Source organism: Podarcis muralis, chromosome 11, assembly GCF_964188315.1.
Source record: "Podarcis muralis chromosome 11, rPodMur119.hap1.1, whole genome shotgun sequence".
Taxonomy (NCBI): domain Eukaryota; kingdom Metazoa; phylum Chordata; class Lepidosauria; order Squamata; family Lacertidae; genus Podarcis; species Podarcis muralis.
Window position 1 is genome coordinate 30291134 of NC_135665.1, and position 25237 is coordinate 30316370.

At 41.4% G+C, this 25237-nt stretch overlaps 1 protein-coding gene across 6 annotated transcripts in view; it reads left to right on the forward strand.

Moving 5' to 3' along the window:
- The window catches only part of MCTP1 (multiple C2 and transmembrane domain containing 1), a 173285-nt gene that overhangs the window by 12301 nt on the left and 135747 nt on the right, over positions 1-25237 (forward strand). The window contains exon 1 of one of the 6 annotated variants that reach the window (XM_077936217.1): positions 8360-8563. The exons of the other annotated variants lie outside the window; for them this stretch is intronic. Coding sequence (XP_077792343.1) covers positions 8552-8563 — 12 coding nt within the window. The 5' untranslated portion in view covers positions 8360-8551. Of the gene's footprint in view, positions 1-8359; positions 8564-25237 lie in introns of those variants that run through there. 6 annotated transcript variants of the gene reach the window in all.

Consider the following 25237-nt stretch of genomic DNA (forward strand, 5'->3'; position numbering starts at 1 on the left):
CAGGGGTGGAGAAGGAAGTCCATATAAGAACCCTGCAGTATTCTCCCGTCTAAAGGGTAACACATATTATATTCAGCTTACATCGTGCATATCTGATCTGTAGATAATCAGGACCGAAGAAACTTGGGTCTTAATTACCTCTTACTAGTGAGCCACGAGAGGGACACGGGTAGCGCTGTGGTCTAAACCACTGAGCCTTGGGCTTGCCGATCGGAAGGTTGGCGGTTTGAATCCCTGCGACGGGGTGAGCTCCCATTGCTCGGTCCCTGCTCCTGCCAACCTAGCATTTTGAAAGCACGTCAAAGTGCAAGTAGATAAATAGGTACCGCTCCGGCGGGAAGGTAAATGGCATTTCTGTGTGCTGCTCTGGTTCGCCAGAAGCGGCTTAGTCATGCTGGCCACATGACCCGGAAGCTGTCTGTGGACAAACGCTGGCTCCCTCGGCCTATAGAGCGAGATGAACATGCAACCCCCGAGTCGTCTGTGACTGGACCTAGCGATCAGGGGTACCTTTACCAAGTGAGCCCTGAAATGTCAATAATAGATACATAGCTTCCTCTCTCCCTGACTTCTTGGAGAATCGGAGGAGGATGTGTAGAAGTCTGCCCCAGGAGTGGGTTGGGGAAGAACTTTCTCTCACATTGCTTTCAGTAGTTGGGTGCAGAGAATGAGGTGAGCTGCTGCCTGTAAAACACGAGAATAATGAACTGTGAAGGTGACTTCATTCATCTTTTGGAATTTAGAAAGAAAAAGCAGTGCCTGTTTTCTAGGCAAAACAAAAAAAATTCCTTCCAGTAGCACCTTAAAGACCAACTAAGTTAATTCTTGGTATGAGCTTTCGTGTGCATGCACACTTCTTCAGATACACAGAAGAACTAACTTAGTTGGTCTTTAAGGTGCTACTGGAAGGATTTTGTTTTGTTTTGACTATGGCAGACCAACACGGCTACCTATCTGTAATTGTTTTCTAGGCAGTTGCTGTTGTGGTTTCTGTTTTGAAGCTGCATCCCTTGCTGTGGAATTGTCACCCCTGGTGTTCGTTGGACATTGAGGTGGCTCTGTAATGACAGTTGCTCTGAAGATCTTGCAGTCTTTTATTATGCTTCGCGGATTTACAGTGTAACCCTATGCATGTTACATTGAGGAATGTGCTTGTGTTTGCAGCCTTAGATTTCTTTTCAAAATAATAAGTGTCAATATTTAAGATAGAAATTCTTTAGCGAAACTCTAACTGTTGGACTAGCAGCCTCATATAACCAACATGCTTACAGTTAATTAATGCAAGAAGGGGTTAAGACCATAGAGTAAGCTGTGCTGCCAGGTCATTCCACCTCACCTTGAGAAGGATGGTTATCAAGCCTTTGTTCTTCTCAATCCACCATGTGAACTCTACCAATAAGGAGGTCTTAAGATGGTCACTCCAAACTAAGACCCTATGGCTTAAGCAAGCTATCTTTGTGTTTCTATACAAATAATTTTGAAACATTTATCACTTTTGGAACCTGTGTTTTACTGACTATGCGTTCTTAACTGCTGTATGGAAATCTGACCTTGGTTTGTAAGTAAACCAATTTTAACTTACCAGTGTATGGTCTCTTTCTATGTTAAGGGAAGAGGGGAACTTTGGAAGGAACTTAGAAGGGGATATTTTAAAGGTTAAACAGCCTATATTTTTGCATTTGACTTTGCTGCATGTTTGTGATTTTAAATCTCTGCTTGGGTTCTCTCACAAAAGAGCACTTGTCCCAAACCTGGATCTTGCCATCCAGATAACTCACCTATTTATACTCGGTTTTTATCTTTAACCAAGCAAACACCAGCACTAACTGAGACAGTACAAGCCTTAGCCTTATTTGCGGTGCCCCATGCTGGGGGGATGTAACAAACAAGTCAGAGGCTCAAGTTGTTATCCAGTCCAGCCACTCCTGGGTGTCAGGATGAGATCCTCATAGTATATGCAGTAAATATATTGTCCATGTTTTCTGACACTTGGTTTATAATTACTTGATTATAAAAACACAGGTTTTTCACACTGCAGATAACCTTATTTTAGGAGTGGTCTCTTTTTGGTACTGCCATCCTTCTGAACACTGACTTCTAACTGCAATATAGGTATTTGCCTCCCCAAGGAAATTAGTCTAGCCAGATGCTACTGCAGAGACTCTCTCTCCCTGCCCCCATCCTGTGTATCAGTGAGTTGCACTTGAGATCTTATCTTCTGCTTGTTTAGCAATTTCCACTTCAAGCTCCTTATCCATTTTCTTGGATTGAGACCAGCAAGGAAAGCATATGGTATTATTTTCAACAGGAAAAAAACCAACCCCAGCCACTTTCCATATATAGATCAAAAGAAATACTGCATGCCTTTTTAACTGAATTACATATGAGAGAGTTAGTTACAGTTATGGCTTTGCTGCTCACATTTGCAGCAGTAGAATTACTGGGCGAATGTACCTTTGACAGTGTAAGATGTTCATGTACAGGTAGATCTATAATAATTACTTTGGCTGCTGAGTGCAGCAAGATGTACTGAATTCCTGGACTAGTGATTCATGGTAATTTGTTTGGTGCTTTTTGGAAAGAAACTCAGGTGCGATCATTTAGAAGACAAGCCAAGAAAAGTAAATATATAGATATAGATATATACATGTGTGCTAATTTATCTCTGCTTTCTTCTTCAGTGATTCCATTTTATGGGGTTGTGACGGAGCATTCTTAAAGCACATACCATTCTTTAGCAGATGCTGCATATCTTGCTGATTTAATCTGCACTGGATTTGTTTTAAATGAAGAGTGGCATATAAACTATCAAAAATGTGTTGAGGGGGGAAAGCCTTGGCTTGGGGAAGCTTTTGGGACTGACATGTATTCTGAAAATGGTGTGTTGGTACTATTGACAAGATGTTCAGAGGCCAGCCTTCTGCTTTCTCAAAAATAAAAATTTTAAGCTGCTTAGGTACATTGGTCCACGAGGGCTATCCATTATTTCCCCATAAAATTGTGCTTGATACTTGAAGAGGGCGTATGCTGGTACTGATGCATTACAAGTAATACCTAGTTTGCTTTTAGTTAGCCAATCCCTCTCTTAAAACTGGTTTATCAGTCACTTGGCTGACTCATTTTTGTACAGGGTATTTTACTGCTTATATAGAGCCACTATTCAAAAAGGCCTTCAACAACATTACATGTCTGGATTTCAGAGGCTTTCTAAATCTGAAATACACAGTCAGCAGTTTATTAATAGGCTTGCTATGTGTCAAGAACAATGTTCATTGAGAATACAAATGTCAGTGGTACCAGCAACCTGTGGTCTATTTTTATTTATAGGTGAAATGTTAGCAGCAAGTGAGTTAACTCTGCAGTAGCTGGCCAAGTGAAAAGCGTATGTAAAGTCACTGAATTTATTCAGTGCTGAAGAGACCAGAGGTTCAGCAGGAGTTGGTTTAGGCTGCTCAGCCTCCCTCTTGCTAAGCCTCCCCACATAACAGCTGACTTGCGGGTAGCGCAGCCTCCACAGCCGCTTTCCTGTATGACCTCCAGCCTGCAGCTGGCCCTGTAGCTTCAACTCTGGATATTTTGGTCTGCATTGGAGAGAGTGCAGGGGAGATAGTTGAAGAGCAGGTAAAACCAGGCGTTTAGAGGCTATTCCCCACTTACACAAATTTCACTTATGCACACGGGGGCCTGGAATGTAACCCCCACGTAACTGGGGAGTCACCTGTATTGATAGGATTTGCCTTAGGGAACCATAATATTATCAGACAAGCCCTTGAGTGTCTGTGTCGCTACTATATTAACCTTCTCTGCTTTATTCTAGCCTTCATTTAGGGATAGAAATTGCCTCTTTGAAGAATTAAGAAACTGCTGATTGTAGATAAAATCTCTCAATCCTTGCTCCTACATATGTGCTATACACACGTTCTGCAGGCCATGGGATCGGTGTTCATGTATAGGAAAGGGTTCATTGCATTTGGAGATTATCTTCCCTTATAAGAACACTGCTATTGCTAATTCCAAACAAGCAGTGCAATTTAAAAGGAAAAAGAAAACTTGGAGTGAACTTGCTTGGGGGGTGGGAGAAAACCGTGGATGAGAAGGGGTCAGAAATAAAATAAAATTCTGCCACAAAGCACAAGATCTGAAATATTTTCTTTAAATGAAACAGGCAGGCTAAAGACTGCCTCCCACTTTGTTACAGGTTTGCTCAGTTGGAACAGATTTACAGGGGACCCAATGATTCTTCACAGTACAACTCTTAATAGTGCTCTGCGTCGAATTCTACACAGGAGACCCTGGGGCTTTTTTTACTTTGAAATTTGTCTTCACAGCTGAATAAATAGCTATAGAGGTGGCAATTGTATTGTACCAGCCCAGCACTGCAGGGTGTGATTTCTTGTGAAAGAGAGCAAATGCAGTTAGTATAACCGCAATGTTTCAGTATTTATGTGTGTCTGTATTTGCAAGGAATATATTTTGGGAATAGAATTTCAATGGGGGGGGGGGATACAAAGGGAAGCTAACAGTTGGGCCTTAACCAAACTAAATCCCAAGGTGCCCTCTGTAGTTGACTAGCCATATGGCAGTTTGCTTTCGCAACTGCAGAAGCTGTCAAGCAGCCTGCACATAACGCACACATGGAATTGCAGCAAAGATGACAAATGAGGGACTTGTTCCCATCATGTTTGTGCCTTTGCCACAGGAAATTTTAAAAGAAATATAAGTGCTATCTTCTCACGTTTAGTCTCCTAAAATACAAAGTCTGCTGAAAAAATTCTGTTTCAAGTACTAGAGCTTAAGGCAATGCAAAAATATACTGTATGGACCTTTCAATGCCACATTAGATCCCTGGATATAGAGAGAGCACAAGGAATACAATAAGTAGGGGAAACACAGCGGTGTGTTCTAAGTTACTGTGTGTCTGGTGCTGTTTTGTTTTGAATCTGAATTATGGAATTGAAGTAAACAGCCTCTCCTGCCCCTCCACCTCTTCTGCCACAAATCTTTCCTGCATTTTTGTGTTAGTGTGCAGCTAGCTATGCTTCTAGGGATGCTGTGTCAGAAGGGAAATAGGGGAGACTCAAGGCACTTCCAGATGGCCCAATCTGCCAGCTATATACTCATGTTCCAGTTTTCAAGTGAGGAGGGGGAGCAGAGTGTACTGAAGCACACCATCCTCCCCTTCTTCTACTGTGCTAATTAGAGGTTTATAACCAGTGCCCAGATTAAGGCAGGGAAAATAGGGGAAACTTATCAAAAGGAGCTTTCCTGAGTAGAACTTCACCACTTCCTTCTCCCCCAAACTCATGGAGAGCTGTAGATGGGATAAAGGAGATGGGGTTTGGCAGCTTTTCCTTGACCCCCTCGTACGTTTACATGTAATTAAATGAATACCTAAACACAGCTCTGCAAAGGCTCTTGTCAGTTTCAAGTCAGATACGGCAGTGTTTCCCAACCACTGTTCCGCGGCACTCTAGTGTGCCGCGAGATGTTGCCTGGTGTGCCGCGGGAAAAATTAAAAAATTGAAAGATTTTTTTTTTTTAAAGTCAAATTTTCGATTGGGGCGCCGTCACTAGATGACCCCTGGGGTTCCCTCCCTCCCTCCCGCTCTGCGCCTCCCTCCTCCTCTTCCTCCTCCGGGGAGGCCCTTCCTGGCTCTCGGCCAAGGCTTGGCGGCTGCCACTCACTCACTCGCTCGCCCACCCACCCGTCCCTCCATCCCTGCACCCGGCCTCTCCCCCTCCGTCCCCGGCGCGGGGGCTGCCGGGATCCGTAGTCCCCTCGCCCTTGGGCTCCGCGCCCGCGCGGGGTGCGCAAACTACGTTTCCCAGCGTGGCCTGGCGGGCCGGGCGTTTTGTTTGAAGCGCTCTTCTCCCGGCCATGGAATGAGCGCGGCGGCGGCGGCCGGGCGGGCAGGGGCTCTTCCGCGCAGACCCCGCGCAGCCTGCCTGCGCCCCCGCGGAGATCGGGCGGCAGGATGGAGGCCGGGGATCCCCGCGGAGGCGGAGCGGCGGAGGCGGAGGCTGCCCTCCAGGTAGGGCTGCGTCGGGGGGGGGGGTTATTTTTGCAATGCTGCATCCGCGCCGGAGGGGACGCATCGGACCGCGGGGAGACCCCTTGGCGGGCGTGCAAGGCAATGCATGCGTGCAGGCGTTGCATGGAGTGCAGTGCAATGCAATGGCAACGCGGCGCCCTGCATGCATGCATGCAATTTCCACCGGCGCTCTGGACTTGGCAGGTGAGGGGGGTCCCCAGTGGGCGGCAGAGAGAGCCGGGAGGACGAAGGGGAGCCGGGGGGGAGCAGCGCTGCTCCCCGAGCCGAGCCCGGGGGGAAACTTCGGCGTCGTTGCGCCGGGTGTTGGAAGCGGAGGCTGGCGGGGGCCCCTCACCTGCAAAACCTGGTCGCCTCTCATATATTTCGTGCATTGCATTCATCGCCCGCTTTCTCCTCCAAGGAGCTCCTGGGGGCGCGCGTGGTTCTCCCTGTGTTATCCTCGCAACAACAGCCCTGCGAGGTGGGTCAGGCGAGTGGCCCAAGGGAGACCCAGGGATTGTCCTGGCCAGGTGGGGTGATTTGAACCCTGCTCTCTGCCCGGTCTTCGTCCTCATTTAGCCCCCACATGTGCATGACTGTGCATGACTGAGGTTTTCCCCCCTCGTCTTGGCTATGGTGTGAGTCTGTGCTGTTAATTAATGGGGTTCTGCCTTCGGAGAAGATGAGCCAGCCCTCAAGGAGGTGATTATGTAATTTGCTAGCAATTCATGTCCCTCCCGGCGTGACGCTGCGCGCTGACGTCACAGGGCTGTAATGGTGGTGTGCCTCGAGATTTTTTTCATGAAACAAGTGTGCCTTTGCCCAAAAAAGGTTGGGAAACACTGAGATACGGTACTTAGTTGGGACAAGGGCCTTCTCCATGGCCACATCCAAACTTTGCAACTTCATGTCTAAGGAGGTTCCTCTTACCATCTTCTTGTTGGCCTTTCACCGCAGTCTCAAGACTTTCACATTTAATACTTTCTTGGTCCTTTAGAGACTACTATAATTATGCAGTCTTTTTAGGACTTTCATTTTCGTTTTTCACTCCAGATTATTATTATTATTATTTACTAGTTAAACTTCTGGCTTTAGTCTGTCTTTCCCAGTATATTGCTGCTTTCAGCGCTCCACACATTGCAGGCATTGTGAATTTAAGGCATTGTTCCTCCTGACCTCCATATCTCTTTTGATTGTTCTATTTATGTTGCCCATATCATGGTTCTGACTACAGAAGGAAGCATCAAAATTAGGAATTTAAAGTGTTTTCCCCTCCTATCAGTATATGAATTTAAATTTCCTAGTCCGAGGATTCTCTGTTTTCAGCGGCTGTAATAAATACCTGTCAGGGAACTGCCATCAGTGCCGGAGGGAGAGAGCAAGCTCCAAGGGGATCCCAGAGAGCGCCTGGGGAGTGGGAGAGGCAGCCCATCTTCTGGGGAGGTAATCAGCGTAGCTCCAGTGGAGAAGGGGGGCAGATGGGGGAATTGCCGAGGCGGTCCCATGACTCCTTGCCGGGGACCAGCGGAGAGAGGAAGGGTCCTCCACTGCCTACGCCCTCCTTGCGCAGAAGGCTTCCGCACAGGGAGAGTAGGAGGAGACTGGGCGTCAAAGAGCTTCTTTGCTGGAAGAAGTTTAAGAAACGCCCACTGACAGATTCTGCCAGCGATTGAGACAGCCACGGGTGAGTGGCTGTCCGGACAGGAAAGGTTCACTCAGGCAACCCACCCAGGTGTTGGGACAGGTTTACGCACGAGCAACCCCTAGAACCATTACAATACCGTATTTTTCACTCTATAAGACGTATTTTTCGCTCTATAAGACGCACCAGACCAAAAGACGCACCTAGTTTTTGGAGGAGGAAAACAAGAAAAAAAAACATTCTGAATCTCAGAAGCCAGAACAGCAAGAGGGATCGCTGCACAGTGAAAGCAGCAATCCCTCTTGCTGTTCTGGCTTCTGTGATAGCTGCACAGCCTTTATTCGCTCCATAAGACGCACACACTTTTCCCCTTACTTTTTAGGAGGGAAAAAGTGAGTCGTCTTATAGAGCAAAAAATACGGTAAATAAGAAAGTTGCTCGATGGGAGCAATTGGACTGTAATCTAAAAAGAAGTTTTGTGCATTTGCAAAGCAAGAACTCTGTGCACAATTGGTTTTGACTGTTTCTGCTGTAGCAGTTCCTGTTGCTGAAAAGACAAAACCACATTGTGAAAATTACTGTGGCAGAGGAAGCTGCGTTTGCATACCTTCACTTCTCCTTTTTTACATATGTATATTGCTACTGTTGTGTTGCACATCTGTAATCTTGTTCCTTCTGTGATCATCTTTTCTGCAGTATCTTACTGTTTCCGTTAAGATATTTGAAAGTGTCTGTTGCATTCTAAAGGCATTGACACTAATCTTTCCAAACACTGATGCTGGAACTTTGCCCTCAACTTTTAGCCTTTGCTATTTCCGTTCTGTTCTCAGTGTTTATTTACTGCTGAAGTCCTAGATGCTGTGTGGAAGTGTAGAAGATGCATGCTCTGGTAAGTGGGTCATCCTTTCTTAGTAGTTGCACTAAGCTTTAATAATTCACACTCTTAATGGCATTTGCTCCTCTCTCTAATAACACTAAGTGGATTACTGAAAGTGTGTGTTAAGTGTCAACACAAACGTTAACTGGTTGGAAGAGTATGTATGAATTAGAATAAAAACAGATATGGTTTTTGTGGGGTATTCAACTATAAAAGAATCCATGGCAGCAGTGCTGCTTGTTTTGATAGCTCTCCTCTAAAAATAACATCTTATATTAATGTAGGCAATAACAGTAACCTACCTAACAATATCTAAGTGTGAGAAATTTGTTATCTGTCAACACTGGTGCATTCTGACCTCCTGAACTAATTTGTGAACCAAAACACCATTATCGTTCAGATTTCATACTTCTTCAATTTTTTGTTATACTATTCTTGGCTAAAAAATGTATGAAAATGCACAATATATATTTTAGGTCAAAATGTTTTTTAAATGATTACAATGAGAGAAAATATGTGTTTTATTATAAAATGCTATTTAAAATGGCTTAAATAATGTTTCTGTTAAAAAACCCTCAGATTTAATTTAGAAACAGGAACACGGCAACCAGATTATAAATGAAACTTACAAATGAACATGCAAAATTGATATAGGCGGGAAATAGTCTGATCTCTTCACTCCTAGTGAAATGCTTGGGACTTCCTTTCAATGCTGGATGTCCAGGTCTTGGTTCTGTCCCATTAAGCTCTTTAGTTTCCAAAACTCTGGCAATTTTCAACAGAAAAAAGCCTCAGTATTTTTCACTCAAACATTGAGTGCAGCTATGTTTCTGAACTTTTGTAGTGAACTTACCTAGGGTGCACCTCTATGTCTTATGTCACAATAATAAAAAGTACACACAAAGTCACAGAGAGGGTAAGGTATCCCTTGTGGATTTAAAAATGGAAAACAAGCAAACTTGGAAGCCTCATTGCACAAAACCCCTCTACTTATTTGCCTGTAATTTGGCAGCTCTCATCCCTTCAGAAGGGGTTACTACTCGTTGTTGTTGTTGTTGACATCTAGCAAACAACAAATAAACAAGACATATAAATAAAACATTTTAAACGCAAGAACATTTGAAAATAGCCACGTTAGTACAGCTAATAATTTCAAGGCTGCCAGGAACAATATATTACAGCCATTGAATGCCTGGGTGAACATGAATGTTTTTAAATTCCTCCTGAATGCTGTTAATGGCATAATAAAAATGTCATCCCATCCTGCAAAAAAAACACAAAACACAAGACACACACACACACACACACACACACACACACACACAAAAGTTATGTGGTTTTCAGATTGCAGGCATTGGAGAAGGCCTCTGAAATCAATGGAGTTGTGTGTGTTCCCTCCTGTGGACACTCATTCTTTGGGATATGGTTCTCTATAAACTAATATAAATTACAGAATGCAAACATTAAATGAACTGGTAAGAGTTCCAAACTCTGAGTGCTTAAAAGGGTTATCTATCAGTATTAAGTGTGAATTAGCCTCTCAAGGCTGTATAATTGGCCTGAATCTTTATTCATCACCCGCCTTGAACTGCAACTACTTACCTATTGGTCAGTTAGGAATCTATCTCCAGATTCTTATCTCAGAAATACTTGTGGTTGCATAGACTCCAACAAAATGTCGGCTCAAATGGTCTTTCTGCTTTAAAGTTCCAATACTTTGCTACTTCAGAGTGAGTCCCAAATATCTGGATACTGTTTTTACCTTCCTCTGGTAGGTGCATGATGTGAAGGGCAGCAGATGAAATTAGGTCAAATCTTCATTGACTGGCAGCCAGCAAGATAGGGGTTGGCATGGCTGTAGGGCCAGGATCAGTTCATCATTCAACTACCCAATGCTGGTGGAATAGAATCCACTGGGTTGGACTGAGACAAACCCATTCCATGGGAATCAGCCCATGCTGAAACTTGTTGTGGTGCAAGTCAAGCTGGCTAGGTCTTACTGGGTGACTGGGATGAGAATTTCAGCCAGGCAGAGACCCCAACCCGAGCTTGGGGGTTCCATGGCCAATTCCCCCTCAGGCTCCTTAAGGGCTCCCCTTTTACTATGTTGATCCAGCCCAATGCCATTTTTGCCCCCTCAAAAGTCTTCCACCTAACAAATAAATCCATAATTTTTACTGAGGGAAAGGTGGGGAAAAAACCCAATCACGGGCCAGTCAGGTTGGGAGAGAAAAATAATTTCCGGCCCTGTCAACCAGCTACCCAAATTGCACAGTGAAGGGTCTAACCCGAGGGTGGGCAGGTGGGAATCCTGTGGGGCAAAATGTCCCTGAACTCCAGAATGGGGAGGTCTTGTAAAGGCTTCTACCTCCTCTGTCTCCTATTGCACCCATAGTACAGTGGTATCTCAGGTTAAGTACTTAATTCGTTCTGGAGGTCCGTACTTAACCTGAAACTGTTCTTAACTTGAAGCACCACTTTAGCTAATGGGGCCTTCTGCTGCTGCCGCGCCGCCGGAGCACAATTTCTGTTCTCACCCTGAAGCAAAGTTCTTAACCTGAAGCACTATTTCTGGGTTAGCGGAGTCTGTAACCTGAAGCGTCTGTAACCCAAGGTACCACTGTATTCTCCTGCAGGCCCAAGCAGAGATCATGGTATAGGTAAATCTGTTCCTATTTGCTTCTCATTGGCCCACACACCACGGGGCAGAGGGGGGCCAGGACCTAATTAGGCCTGAAATGAGGCTTAAATCCTTATGGTACACTCCTAATAATAAGAGCATGGTGTAGTTGTTAGAGTTGAGCTAGAACTGGGGAGCCCCAGGTCTCTATGTAGGCATGTGGCTCAGATGACCTTGGGGTGGTCTCTTTGTCTCAGCCTAAGCTCGCAATGACCCTGAGCAGAATACATAGCAGGTGGGAGAACCATTTAAGGCACTTCAACTTTTCCCCAGAGAAACTATGGGATATAAATGTTTCAGTGTGCCACTAGCGAGGGTAGTCCTATTCCAGCTAATCACAAGGTTTACATTTCCTCGAACTGGCAAAGGGATGATGGAAAGCTAATGACTATTGGAGATAGACAAGTTTTGAAAGGATTTTGGATGGCATTAGCCTGAAATGTCAAACCTTTTTGAAGTTCATTGATCCATGTGACATTTTCTTTTGGTCTTCCTTAGATGGTGTATTGCAGTAAAAATGTACTTCAGAAATAGATAGATTTTTATGGGACGGAAAATGATAGAGAGAATCGGTGTGTCTAAAGCTGACTTTGGAAGGCAGCAAAAGGATTAAAATAGCAACATTTTAAGCAGTGGGGGGGGGGGGGAGAAGGAAGTTCAAGGCAAGTATTTCCAAGACAAGGCATCCTCTCTCTCCTCTCTGAATTTTTCCAGAAATTTTGTGAAGGTACGTGTTGCTGTTTGCAATTGACAGTCCTTCAAAGTCTGCTTGGTTACCTTTTAATAGTGACAGGACTTTTGATCCTGTAGTCTAGTCATTGCAGAAAGGGATTAGTGGTCCTGTGTTCACAGCACAGTATTCTGTAGAAGTAAACATGTTTTGTGTACTTTAGTCTGCCTAACTAGTGTTGCAGATTAGTAATAATGTGGGTACTTAAAAGTGCGTGAAAAGAAACTGTTCTAGATTTCTAATTATTGGACTCTTTTGCATTGCTCTTGCAGTAGTTGCTCCTAGACAGTTTAATATTATATCTCAATATGGTAACTCCTTGAGGCCCATTCTGCTGAGTATCCCAGTTTTGTGTGGCATCCACTAAATATGAATTTTTTTATGTCAGATTTGATTTATTATTAAAGTGTGCTTAAGTAATGACAATGGATTTCTGCAGGACAAAGGTGCATGCCAGTACTGGCACGGGATGTTTTAAATTATTTTTAATGTTTTAATGCTGTAACCTGCCCTGGAACCTTACAGTAAAGGGTGGGTAATAAATAAAAATAAAAATAATAATACTGAGTTCAGTTGTCATGGCTATTCAGTAAATTACAGTGTGTGTGTGTGTGTGTGTGTGTGTGTGTGTTTAATTGCATTTGTAGCCCATCTTTCCTCTAAAGAGTCCAAGGTAGTGCACATAGCCTCCCCTCTTTTATCCTCACAACAACCCTGTGAGGTAGGTTAGGCTGAGAATGAGTGACTGGCCCAAGATCACCCAGTGAGCTTCATGGCTGAATGGGGGATTTGAACCCTGGTCTCCCAGCTGTCTTTGCTTTATCTTGATGCAATTTGCACCTGATTCCTTAACATTTTTAATATCCTGACCTACAGGCTTAAGTGCAGTCTTCACATGCTTTATTGTGATATGCTCTGATTTATTAATGGGTTTTGAAGAAATGCATTTTTAAAAATCATTCACTCTTTTAAAAAAGTTAGTTAAGCCCTTAAGAGATTTTCATACTTAGATGTTTTGTGCATGCTTAACAGAACAGTAAGTCCTCTAATTTAAGAACAGATATTAATTTAAACACTGATGGATGTCTTGGTGGCAAACTGTTAATCATACTTAGTTGTGCTCAGCTGCAAATCACCATGCTATTCTTATTCACTTAACTTCAGCATTTGTTTTCCTTTCAGTGGATTCTATTTTTAACAAAGGAAACAATACTACTGAGTAAAGAAAACAATTTTGAGTTTTGTATTTTGCAGTTGTCACAAATGAACAAATTGCTTAGAAACTTTGTATATAGTTAATCCTTGACGAACATTCTGTGATTACACAAAGTAATTAGTCATCTTCTAAAATAACCCACGGCTTGAAACTCATGAATTGAGTAGCATGTCATTTGAATGTCTTTGGTCACAGTTCTGAAACTTGATATTTTGATTAGTCATTTGCAGCAAATACATAAAATTTGAGATGCAGACATTAAGAAATGCCAAGCAAACTAGGTTAAAGATGGCCAATCCACTAATGGTAAAACTAGGCATGCTTTGAGAGCCTCTCTTGAATATAAAATGGAAGTTAGGTATTCTGAATAAATAAAAACATAATTAATAATTGTGTGAATAGCTTTTAAAAAGAAAATAAAAAGTATGATTATCAGGACAGATAGTAACTTTGGTTAGTACTAAATTCAATGTGTAAGGGACCTGAATGTCCTGGAATAGTTCTTGCTACTTATACCATTGCCTATCTACAAAGTGATTTTCCTCCATTCATTGTGAATACTACATTGTATTCTCTCTGGGGCCAAGCAAATTGTAACCTTCCATTATGATGATAGTCTATCCCTGGATATTTTAAATTGGAGGGCAGAAAACCGAAAGCAGGTCAATCAAATGGGGACCCACAATCACATGCTGCAGAATATTTTGTTGATGACTACTGCCCATTCCTGTTGGTGGAAAATGAAGCATTATACTGGGGAGACAACAAATGTTGAGAAGTAAACCTATTCACCATTGGAGATGCTGAGTGGCCTTGGCACCGCTAGCAGAAACTTGACTGGTTGCTGGAGGCGGTGGCTATCTCTTCTTCCAGTATTGAAAATCTCTCAGAGGACCAGTGTTCCCTCTTACCTTAATGTCCAAGCAGGAGCCAAGTTTTGGCAGGATGAGGGTGGGATTTGAGGGGCAATGAAAAGCACCAAAGACTAGATTGTACAAAGGTGAGGTGCAAGTATTGTACCGTTTGTAAAATTGCAATTGTACAAATAGCTTCAATAAATAGAGTTTATGGTGGGGGAAAAATTTCTGAGCTTGTGTGGTCTATGCACTGGTAACCTCCTAGTTCGATGACTGCAATGCACTGTACATGGGCTGCCTTTGAGAATAGTCCAGAAACTTCAGCTGGTGCAGAATATGGCAGCTAAGCTGTTAACAGGAACTGTGCGCTCTGATTGCATTATGCTATTCCTTGCCCATCTGCATTGCCTGCTGATTCTTTTCTGGGCCCAGTTCAAGGTGCTATATTAACCCTATAAAGCCCTGCCTGACATGAGGCCCAAGTACCTGGCAGAACATCTCTTTCGCATATGCATCTACCCAGGCCTTAAGGTTGCTGTCAGAGACTCTCCTCTACGTGCCAGTGCCTTCTGAGGTGTGAAAGCTGGCAACAGGAGAGAAAGCCTTCTCAGTGATTGCCCCCCATCTGTGTAATATTCTCTCCAAAGAAACTTGTCTTGGTGCTCATCTAATGTCATTTCAGTGTCAGCAAAGACTTTTCTCATTTCTCTTAAGGAGTGCTTTGGAACATTAATTTTTTAAAAGAAATTATTGCATAGAACGTTATGTTTTGCTGATCAGCTATATGATTATGCTGTTCTGTTAGGTTCTGTAATAAGTTGTACATTACCTAGAGACTGTAGCAGTAGGTAACTTCTAAATCTGTTAAAAAGTAACTTTAGGTTCCCTTATCAAAGTACATGTATACTGTGTGTACATCGTGAGACAAAGCGCTATATTCTGATATACCCTAGGTGTCTGGGATTTGGAATCCCTACTCAGGAAGCAGAATTTTGGGTTTGGTCTCCAATACACTTTGCCAGTTTGATCATATTTCTACCATAGGCTTGCTGGTCTAACGTGACTTTTTCTTCAAATGGAAGTTCTGAGCCACTCTAAGCCACTCTAAGACATGGGTAGGCAAACTAAAGCCCAGGGGGCGGATCCGGCCCAATCGCCTTCTAAATCCAGCCTGCGGACAGTCCGGGAATCAGTGTGTTTTAACATGAGTAGCATGTGTCCTTTTATTTAAAATGCACCTCTGGGTTATTTGTGGGGCATAGGAATTCGTTCATATTTTTTTTCAAAATATAGTCTGGCCCCCCACAAGATGTGAGAGACAGCGGACCGGCCCCTGCATTAGGCAAAAAAGTTTACTGACTTAGGAAAAAGTTTGCTGACCCCTGCTCTAAGAGACTGGTCTCAGATTTCCATAAATATGTGAGGCTGCTTCTTGCTTCCTTTGACTCTTCAGAACCATCCCAAAATGCAACATGATTAAAGCTTCTAACTTGATAAGCTAGGATAGCATTATAAAGTTGATGATCACTGTTTATCCGTTAGTTTACCAAAAACTAACTGTTTTGCCTGGCCATAAACTTTACAAGATTCTAGTGGAGGCTGTTTACATGTAAAAAAAGAAGAAAGGCTCTTGCATGTATCCTTCATCATTAGAATTCAATATACAAAAGTACTCCACATGTAGGGGCCAAATTGAGATTGGGAAATGGCTGGGCTAGCTCAAGACACCTTGCACCAGGCTACTTCCAACACTTCAGCATGGCTTGCTCATGGCTGGGCCTGACAACAGCATGCTCTTCCACTAAAAACACACTTGACAATGTTGGAGTAACGGGACAGTGGCGATGGTGGCACCTGCATACATTATAGGAGCAGAACAACACATGCACACTTGCTGGAATGCATCGTCTGGCTACCTCTATCTATTCACTTGCCCAGGGGCCTTTCCCAGTGCTGCTGCCAGTGTTGAATGAGAGAATATGACTAGGCCAAGTGGACAAGGCAGGCTAGGCCAGCGACAAGCAAAGACTCAGTCAGGTGAGAATGTCCTGAGGACTTGGGAGAACAGCTCAGGGACTCCCCATGCTTCCCACAGGCATTAGTTGCCTGTGGCAACTTTCCAATTCTGTCTAATGATAGGACTGGTTCTGTGAGCACACAAAACCCACCTAATGGCAAGGGATATCGGTGACTAATCCCTTCAGCAGGTAATTTCCAGAGTTAAAGCTGCACTGCTGTGTTGGATTTCTGTTGGGTGTGATCAAGGCAACCTGTTCCTGCCAACTGCAGTTGAGAACGTTGGGCATGTATAAAAATAAACCATGTTGTATGTTCAGGAACATTTGCCATTGTAATGTTGAACCATCAGGCAGGGTAATATTTACATCTTAGGAAAATAACATGTGTTTTTCCATCACATATAACATCATTAAATCCCCAGTCACTCCTTATCTGGCTATACGTATGCCAAATCTTGGTATCACAGGTTTTAGATCTAGAAGAACTTTTCTTGTTCAACATACCTTTTGTTTATAAAATGTGACTTCCTTTCATTAAATATCGGGGTGGTGTGCAGTATGTATACAGTATAATGTAAAAGCATAGGCAGAAACTGCTTTCCTCTTTATTTGAGGCTGCCTGGAATAAACCACTTTTTGCACTTTGTTAACATTTGTCATGTTCCTGAAAAACAAATTTGTTGAACCTCTAATAATGAGAATGGAATCAACCTGTGAACCAAACAGGTATTCTTGCTCCCTTAACTCTACAGACTGGATTGTTGTCCTTCCATTTCCCCACAGTTAGGTTTTTTCAAGTTCTTTTATTCCGATGTATCAGCAAATTTTAAACAAATGATTGACTCGTTCTGAGTTATAGGTATGTTTTTTTCCTGATTGTAAAACATTTCGGACTATCAGAAAGAAAATGCATCCCTTTATTCCAGTAGGAGGTGTAAGTAACTTGAAAGAGCTAAGCCGGGTTGTACACCTGTGCTATTTTTTGATGACTATTTGCATTAACTGCAAGAAAAACATGCAAAGTATTGCAAATCTTCCTTGCTGACAGCACAGTAAGTCTCATGTTCTGAAATCTAAGGCTACTTCATGTAATTTGACAAGATAAACACTTAACACACTCCTCATTTTGTGTTTTCTACAGTTTGTTCATCTGTTGATTTTATCTATTTTACTATTCCCTCTTGGTGTTGTTTTTTCTAAGCTGTTGATGTTATCAGTAATCTTTTAAGATTATTTTATGTAAATCACTTAGAGGCCTTTTTATTATTAAACAGTGTATAGTCTGGTTAAATAAACAAGAATTCAGCAGAAGATCCTGAGGCCCAAGTGGCCCAAAGGAGGACCTGCGTGGCTTGACGGTTCAGGGCAGTAACTGCATAATCCAAATGTCATGGAGGTGCCTCTTTAGTTAAGGTGTGTTGCAACAACGACAGAAGTTACACCATTTAAAGCCTAAAATTCTATATCTTACAAAATGATGCCTGTTGAGCTTATATCTTGAAAATTCATCAAAACAATCTGCCTGATTAGGTCTTATTAACGTCATTAAATTTCAAACTGAGCAAATTACCACAGGTTCAACAAGTTTAAAAGGTCTAAAAATTGACATGTTGATCTTTTTCATTGCTGTTTATACTGGCTGATATAGTATATATTTCTTTCCCATTTTGGTGGAAACTACTGATGTACAGTACTTCCTTCAGGGTCGTCAAGGAAGATACTCTTTCATTGGTTTGGTGAAGTTCTGAGCTCAAAGTTACTGAGGGCATGTTTGCATTAACATCTCAGAGAGCAGTGAAATGGGTTTCTTATCCCCCCAGGTTGCTTCACAGGGCTCCCCCCTCCTGCTATTCAAATAAGCCTGGCATTACTAATGTCAGATGCATTTCTGTTTATGTCTTGAGTTTGTTGTTTAACATTCTTTGAAATTTCTCCTTTGCTAGGTATGGAAAAAGAGAACCTTTCTAAATCCTAACACTTTCTTTGCTTCACTTCATTCTGTCAGTCTCTGATGTATGCCTTCTTGCTGAAGCCTTGCAGATTTGATTGTTCTAGCAGTATACTGATTTTTCTCAGTCCCTAATCAATGCTGAACTTCAAGTCAAGTGATTAGTGCCAGTCTTGAGAAAGGAAATAAGTTTGCCAATTAAATGTTAAAGTTTTGTTTGAGATGGGTATTGTCTACCCGGAATTAAGAAGCAGATGTTCAGAGAAAATATTTGTGGTGCGTGGAGAAATCACCAAAGGAATATCTTTAGGAAAACAAGGCTTACTGTGGTTTAGAATTCTTTTTTAGAAAACAAATCCTTCAGTAATTTCCCACACTAACTATGAGTAAAGGAATTAGTAAATGACTAGGTGAAGTTTGTTAACTATTTAGTACAGTGGTACCTCAGGTTACATACACTTCAGGTTACAGACGCTTCAGGTTACAGACGCTTCAGGTTACAGACTCCACTAACCCAGAAATAGTACCTCGGGTTAAGAACTTTGCTTCAGGATGAATAGAAATTGTGCCCATTAGCTAAAGTGGTGCTTCAGGATAAGAACAGTTTCAGGTTAAGAACGGACCTCCGGAACAAATTAAGTACTTAACCCAAGGTACCACTGTACTGGGTTCTCTTCTCCCTTTTCTTGTGGGAAATGTGTTTTATGCAGTTGCTTCCAGTACTCTTATGTGGTTAAAAAAATTATATCTTATTTACAGTACTTAGAAATTGCTTTTCACAGGAGCTCAAATCAGGTAATGTAAAATCAGCAAAGCAGAAACCGCCTTCAACATAATTAAAATGTAATATTGGGAACCAAAGGCAACAATTAATTGTGGCATTTCCAGCTGAGATGTCCAATGCATCATTTCCCTCTGTCTTGTGGGATGATTGTCATTTTTGGCAGCCTGATGATGTGGACAGGATAGGTGTAGCTTTGGATCCAACCACGTGCTCTCTGGATCCCTGCCCATCTTAGCTGTGTGGCTAGTTGGGTTCTGGGTGTGGTAAGTGGATCACATTGAGAAGGCATTTTATTTTACTCTTATTAGTTTATTAAGTTTGTATACCATCCTTCATTCGAAGATCTCAGGGTGGTTCACAATGTAAAATTACAGAATAAAAACACAACATGCATCATAAAAACAAGAACAAAACAAACCCATAGCCCTGCCTCCCACAAACACATTTAAATTGACATAGAATGTTGATCGTGGTGCCTGCCATCTTGGAGGGAAGCAGCTGTGTGTCTATTCTGTAAAAGCTTTGGATCTGATAGCATGTAACAAGTACTGTCCAGTTGCTAATACTCAAGTTTGGGATAAGGTGGTAATGAGGGTCATGGTGGTAAAACTATTGATGTTTCTTGAACCTGACCGTGCCTAGTGTTTCTGATTACAATTCTATGATTCTATTCCTTTAAGAAAGGCAGAGTTGGAAGGGACCATGAGGACCATCTAGTGCAGCTCAGGAATATTTTGCCCAACATGGGGCAAATAGTTTGCCCCAACCGTGAACTTAAGAGTCTCGTGCCCAAGTGAGCTATCCCTCAGGACTTTCTAACAGTCTAAGCAGGTGCAGTGAGGATTTAGAAACATTTCGATAACACAGGAATCTGCTTGGTTCTGCAGATTCTCCTTTTGAGCTGTAAAGTTTCCATTTTACTTGCTGCATTTGAAGCTCCTTTTCAGGTTGTGCTACCATGTTTACTTTTCAACCTAATTTCCCCCATTTAAAGAGTCGATTAACTCGTTTTACATGTATGTGAAAGTAAGCAATGTGTCTTCCCATAACATAGGTGTACGTGGATACAAGCCATTGTGGTTCCCCCAAAGCAAGGAATTGCATAGATGGAGAGCAGAGGTAGATAATGTTTGAGCATTTTTCTTGTTTTTAACTTGATTTCCAGATGATAAATTTAGGATTGCACTCTTGGGGGGGCCCTGTAACAAGACATAGTACCGTAGGCAGTTTCTAAAGCATGTTCAGTACTAGCCGATAGCTAGATGAGTTTAAACTTCTTTTTTTAAAAAAACAACTTTATAAATTATTATTATTATTTTATTAATGTTTTTAGAGTTAAAACCATTCTTATAGTAGCAGACTCTCCTGAGCCTGCAAACAGCACTGCAAACATTTTGCAGCTTTACAGGGATAAATAATAGTTCATTCCTTTTACTTTTTGAAGAAGTTCTACCCATGCCTAGAGCAGTGACACATAAACTGGAATATCTAACTTTTGAAATTTATAATCCTGTGAGAAGTACAGTTTGTTCAATTCTCAACTTGCTGTTTAAGCAGTGACTAAGATAACATTTAGAATTTATTCAGTTTATGACTACTTCTCTCTGATTGTAGGATGTCCAATTCTACAGGAAGTTCAACTGGACTAGAACAGGATTCTTTTAAGGTCATTGAATCCAAACCATTTTAATAAGTTTTGACTAATGTGTGCACCCACCCAAAGTGTAATTAATCACAGAAACCTAAAGCAAATATCTAGTGTGTTTATACACTTATAGGCTTCTAAAGGCTTTAGCCAGCCACCTCTGTTGTATGGGGAGCAGTTGACAGAATCTTTGTCCTTTGCTTTTAGGGCTACGTTATTTCTTTTTAATAATAATAATAGTTTTTATTAAATATGTTCTTTGTTTACAAAAGTATGTGCATTGTCTCTTGTTTCAGGTTGTGTTTTCTTCAGACCAGTTACATTTGTTATAAAACATAAGTGTTGCATGCAGTATACCAAACACTCCCTAGGCCACCCCCAACCTCCCTCACTTAACAAGGAAATATAACAAGCAAATAGAAAGAGAACCTACCCAAGTGATGTTGACTCTAACCCTGCTCCACCAAAGTAAAAGAATATAAACTTTTAAGGCTACATTCTACTGTCAAGCGCAGGCTGTGAAGATAAACACCGGCAGCAAAACTGAGAAGGGAGATATCATTTCTGTGCACTGTAAAGTGCCTCTTATAGCTGTTAACAGCTCCAAAAGTTTGACCTGAAGACCAGCATTACACATAACACAGTTAGTAATGCTGTGTTCTCTTGCCTTTTGTGGTGGGTAGGCTTGCCAAGTTCCAGGCAGTCTCATTGCCCAGGCACCGATGTAGGAAGGGAATATGGGTACGTGAGTGCATAATTTTTGAGTAAGCAAAGGATTGCATGGCTCTTCTGTTGTAAACTGCTGTTGCCTTAAATGTGTCAATAGCCACATAAGGGCAACATGTTCCTTATGGTTGCTCCTACCATGTTCCAAGTACAGTCATACCTCGGGTTGAATGTGCTTCAGGTTGAGCGCTTTCGGGTTGCGCTCTGCGGCAACCTCGGAAGTAACAGAGTGCGTTACTTCCAGGTTTAGCCGCAGGCGCTCAAAACGACGTCACGCATGGAAGCAGCAAAACGCAACCCGCGCACACGCAGACGTGCCATCGAGTCTTACGTTCCATTCAGGATGCAAACGGCTCCGGAATGGATCCTGTTCGCATCCCAAGGTACCGCTGTACTTGTATGAGTTGAAGCCTTTCTGACGTTATTAGAGTGGCTTACAAAAATCAGTATCAAAGGTAGTCTCTGTTCTCATGCTGGCAATCTAAAATGACATGACACATGAAAAAGGAATGGGAGGGAGAATGATATATTTAAGTTTAACAGTTTAGATGTATATTATGTGATAAGATGCTAGCAGTATGTTCGGGAAAAGGACAATAGGGATTTTGAAAAAGAGTGGGAACCTTTTATATTATACTTGCAGAAACAAAGAAATAATACTGACCTGATGGTAGGATTTAAATAAACATTCACAACTTTATGGATAGGGAACAAATAATGTAATAAAAGGAAAAATATGATATTTGTAGAAAATAGAAGAATATACTAACGAGGTTAAGAAATCAGAAATGGAAGTTGAGGGAAGTCCAAAAGGGGGGAGGCAGAGATGTTATGTAAATTGTATGTTATATTTGTCATGAGAGAAAAGAAAATTAATAAAAAAAAATTAAAAAGATGATTGCAGCATGAAATGAATTATATTCAACTGCACATCATAATATGAATTGCATTTTAAAAAATAGCACATGAAACAAACTTGATTCTGGTTTATCAGACCAGACACAGCTGAAAAAAATGGTAAATAATTCTTTAAAAGGAAAAACAAGGCCTAGAAACTACTGAACCAAGCAAATGCCTGCCGATATTAGTCTCGTAACCCTTATGAGAAACACTCAGATATGGGTTCTAATGTGTTTTGGTCTACAAATATAAATAATGGTATGAGGACTAGCAATAAAACACAGCTTTAATCTACAGAATGACAGTGTGTATAGCAGTTTCAAGCCTTCCTCTGCTGTAAAAGCCCATGTGACCTTAGGACATCTCCGCAAGTTATTTTTAAAATATTAGTACCCCTTGGAAAAGAATGGTTATGTCTCTAAATTATCAACCACTATGGCAAGCTGTTTCTCATGTATAAGGCCTGTTGTTGCAAAGCCTAGTACCCACTGTAGTTAAAGAATCATGGTTTTAATTGCTTGAACTGAAGTACAGTGGTACCTTGGTTCCCAAACTTAATCCGTTCTGGAAGTCTGTTCCAAAACCAAAGCGTTCTAAAACCAAGGTGTGCTTTCCCATAGAAAGTAATGCAAAATGGATCAATCCGTTCCAGACTTTTAAAAACAACTCCTAAAACTGCAATTTAACATGAATTTTATTATCTTATGAGATCATTGATCCATAAAATGAAAGCAATAATCAGTGTACTGTACTATAAAAAAGACCGTATTGTAGATGATAAAAATTAAATTTTTTATTTTTTCTTAGGTGCACTGATAGTCATTTTTTGGATGGGGGGCTTTTATCCATTTCTGCAGTCACACAATCAATCAGTAGCTGAACTGGGTTCCACACAGTCACAAAAACAAAGTCACAAGCCACAGTCACAAGTCAGTCTCATAAAACAAAGAACAAGTCGCAGTCAAAAAAATGAAAAAGCCACAAAAACGCAAAAAAATAGCGGAAACAAAAGCTCCAAATATCACCTCTGTGTTCCGTGGGAGCTCGGGACTCAACAGCCAACAGACTCAACAGGAAGCCTCTGATTAGCAGCGGGGGACTCAATTTACAAACTGAATACACTCAGCAGGAAACAGAACATGTTCAGCTTCCAAGGCAAAGTTCACAAACTGGAACACCTACGTCCACGTTTGCAGCTTTCTATTTCCAAGTTGTTCATAAACTAAGCTGTTCTAAAACCAGCTTTCTTCTCTTTCCTTCTCTGGATCAGAGATCTACCATTGTAGTAGTACAACTACCATTGTAGTAGTACAACTACCATTGTAGTAAATCATTGCACAGCAAATGCTACACTGGCTGATACAGAGAAATGTGTTCCCTCAGGTTCTAGAAATCTATAACCCATCCATCTGCTTGCTGCGATGAACTGTTGGAGTCAGTATAAAGCACACAAAATTATGCCCACGCTTATATTGTTACTAATGCACATTTTTGGAAATGTCATAATTGCACAGGAGTGGAATATTTTATTGTGTTAACCTTAACTACAGTACTTAAACACACTGCTTTATGTTGTAGTAGCCAAGAAAGGAACACAATGGTTTGATTTTTAATGACCTTGATTTGAAATAACTAGCCAGATTGTTTGTGTCAGGCAGTCCCAACAAGTTTTGTTTTGTAATTCCTTAAATACTTAGTTCCAATAAGGTTATTAAAATACAATACTTGGTATTGGGTGGTGTGTTTTTTTGGGGGGGAGGGGTGCAATTTAATAATGCAATCCTATTCATGTCTCAGAAGTAAGTTCTATTTAGTTCAGTGCTTCTTCCTTCCTGGAATGAGTGTACAGCATTGTATTATAAAACCATATTTTGAAACAGTAGGCAATTTTATTTCCATCAAAAATATATATTCTTGCTGTTCTGTTTTTGAAGGCTGGGGGGGGGCACACTGTGTTTTATTATTAAGCCTCTTGCACACAAACCCCAGTATATCACTATGTGTTGATTTTCCTTGTGGTCTTATCATTGGATTCATTCAGCATTACATTAAACAAGTAACTACTTGTTTCCAAACTTTAAAAAGGTTAAGTCGCATTTAATTCTAGATGTTTACATGCTTATAACCTCTGACATGAAGGTTAGGACTCTTCCCTAGTGCTTCAGCATTGCCAGTCATCAGATTAATTATGGTTCACATCCCAGAATTAAGTACATGCAAGAACAATGAATGTTATTAATTTTAAAGAGAAAAAAATAAGCTTCTCTATGAATATTTGTAAATACTCATATTTAAGCTTTGTTTATCTTAAAAATGGATTTTATCTTCTGTTGTTGTTTAATTTATATTCTGAACTAATTCTTGTAAAAACAGCAGGAGGACTCCAAACTATGGGTGATTTTATTTCATAGATGATTTTTAAAGGCTAGAGGTAAATGACAATATGCATGCAAAACAAAAGAACCTGCAAGGTAGTTTTATTAGCCATTCTAGGAACAAGACTTGAGATGTTACAGCTCTTTCCATTTACTCACATTTAATGCAATATTCAGTACCTGGAGAGCTGCATCAATAAATCTGTATTTAAGATCTGTCAAGGTTTAACTTAATTGTGCACTCTGTCTTTTAGTGAAGCTTTTACTACCTGTGTATGTTCAGCCCTCTGTATGTTGAGCCTGAGCCTGATCCCCCCCACAGTAATTTCCTTGTGCATGTGGTTGCAACCAATTTAACCATGCAAATCCCCAAAGTTTAAAGCTTTTGTTTCTTAATTACATTAACAGGCTTTTGACAGCTCAACTGTTTAGATACTCACGGAGTTAAATCGGCTTGAATTTTGACTCAGTTGGGTATAGAATTTCAGCCTTAACTTCAGCCCAGTTATGCTTTAAAGTGAACTGGTTATGCTCACCCACTTCGTCATGAGCACCTCAAATTCAAAAAGTGGTGGTTTCCAAGTTACAACACCTTTAAAACGAAACAATAATCTGGAACTCACATGCGAGTTAAATACCTTTTTCTGTGTAGCAGTACAGAGAGCATGGTTCACCAAGGGTACCGGTCCTATCCCCTCCCCTGCCACCAGGCTTGGTTTTTATTGGTTGATTCATACTGATCAAATAGCAAGATGTTCCTTACCTTGCAGCATCAACTTTAGCTTTATGTTTAAGTGAGGAAACCCT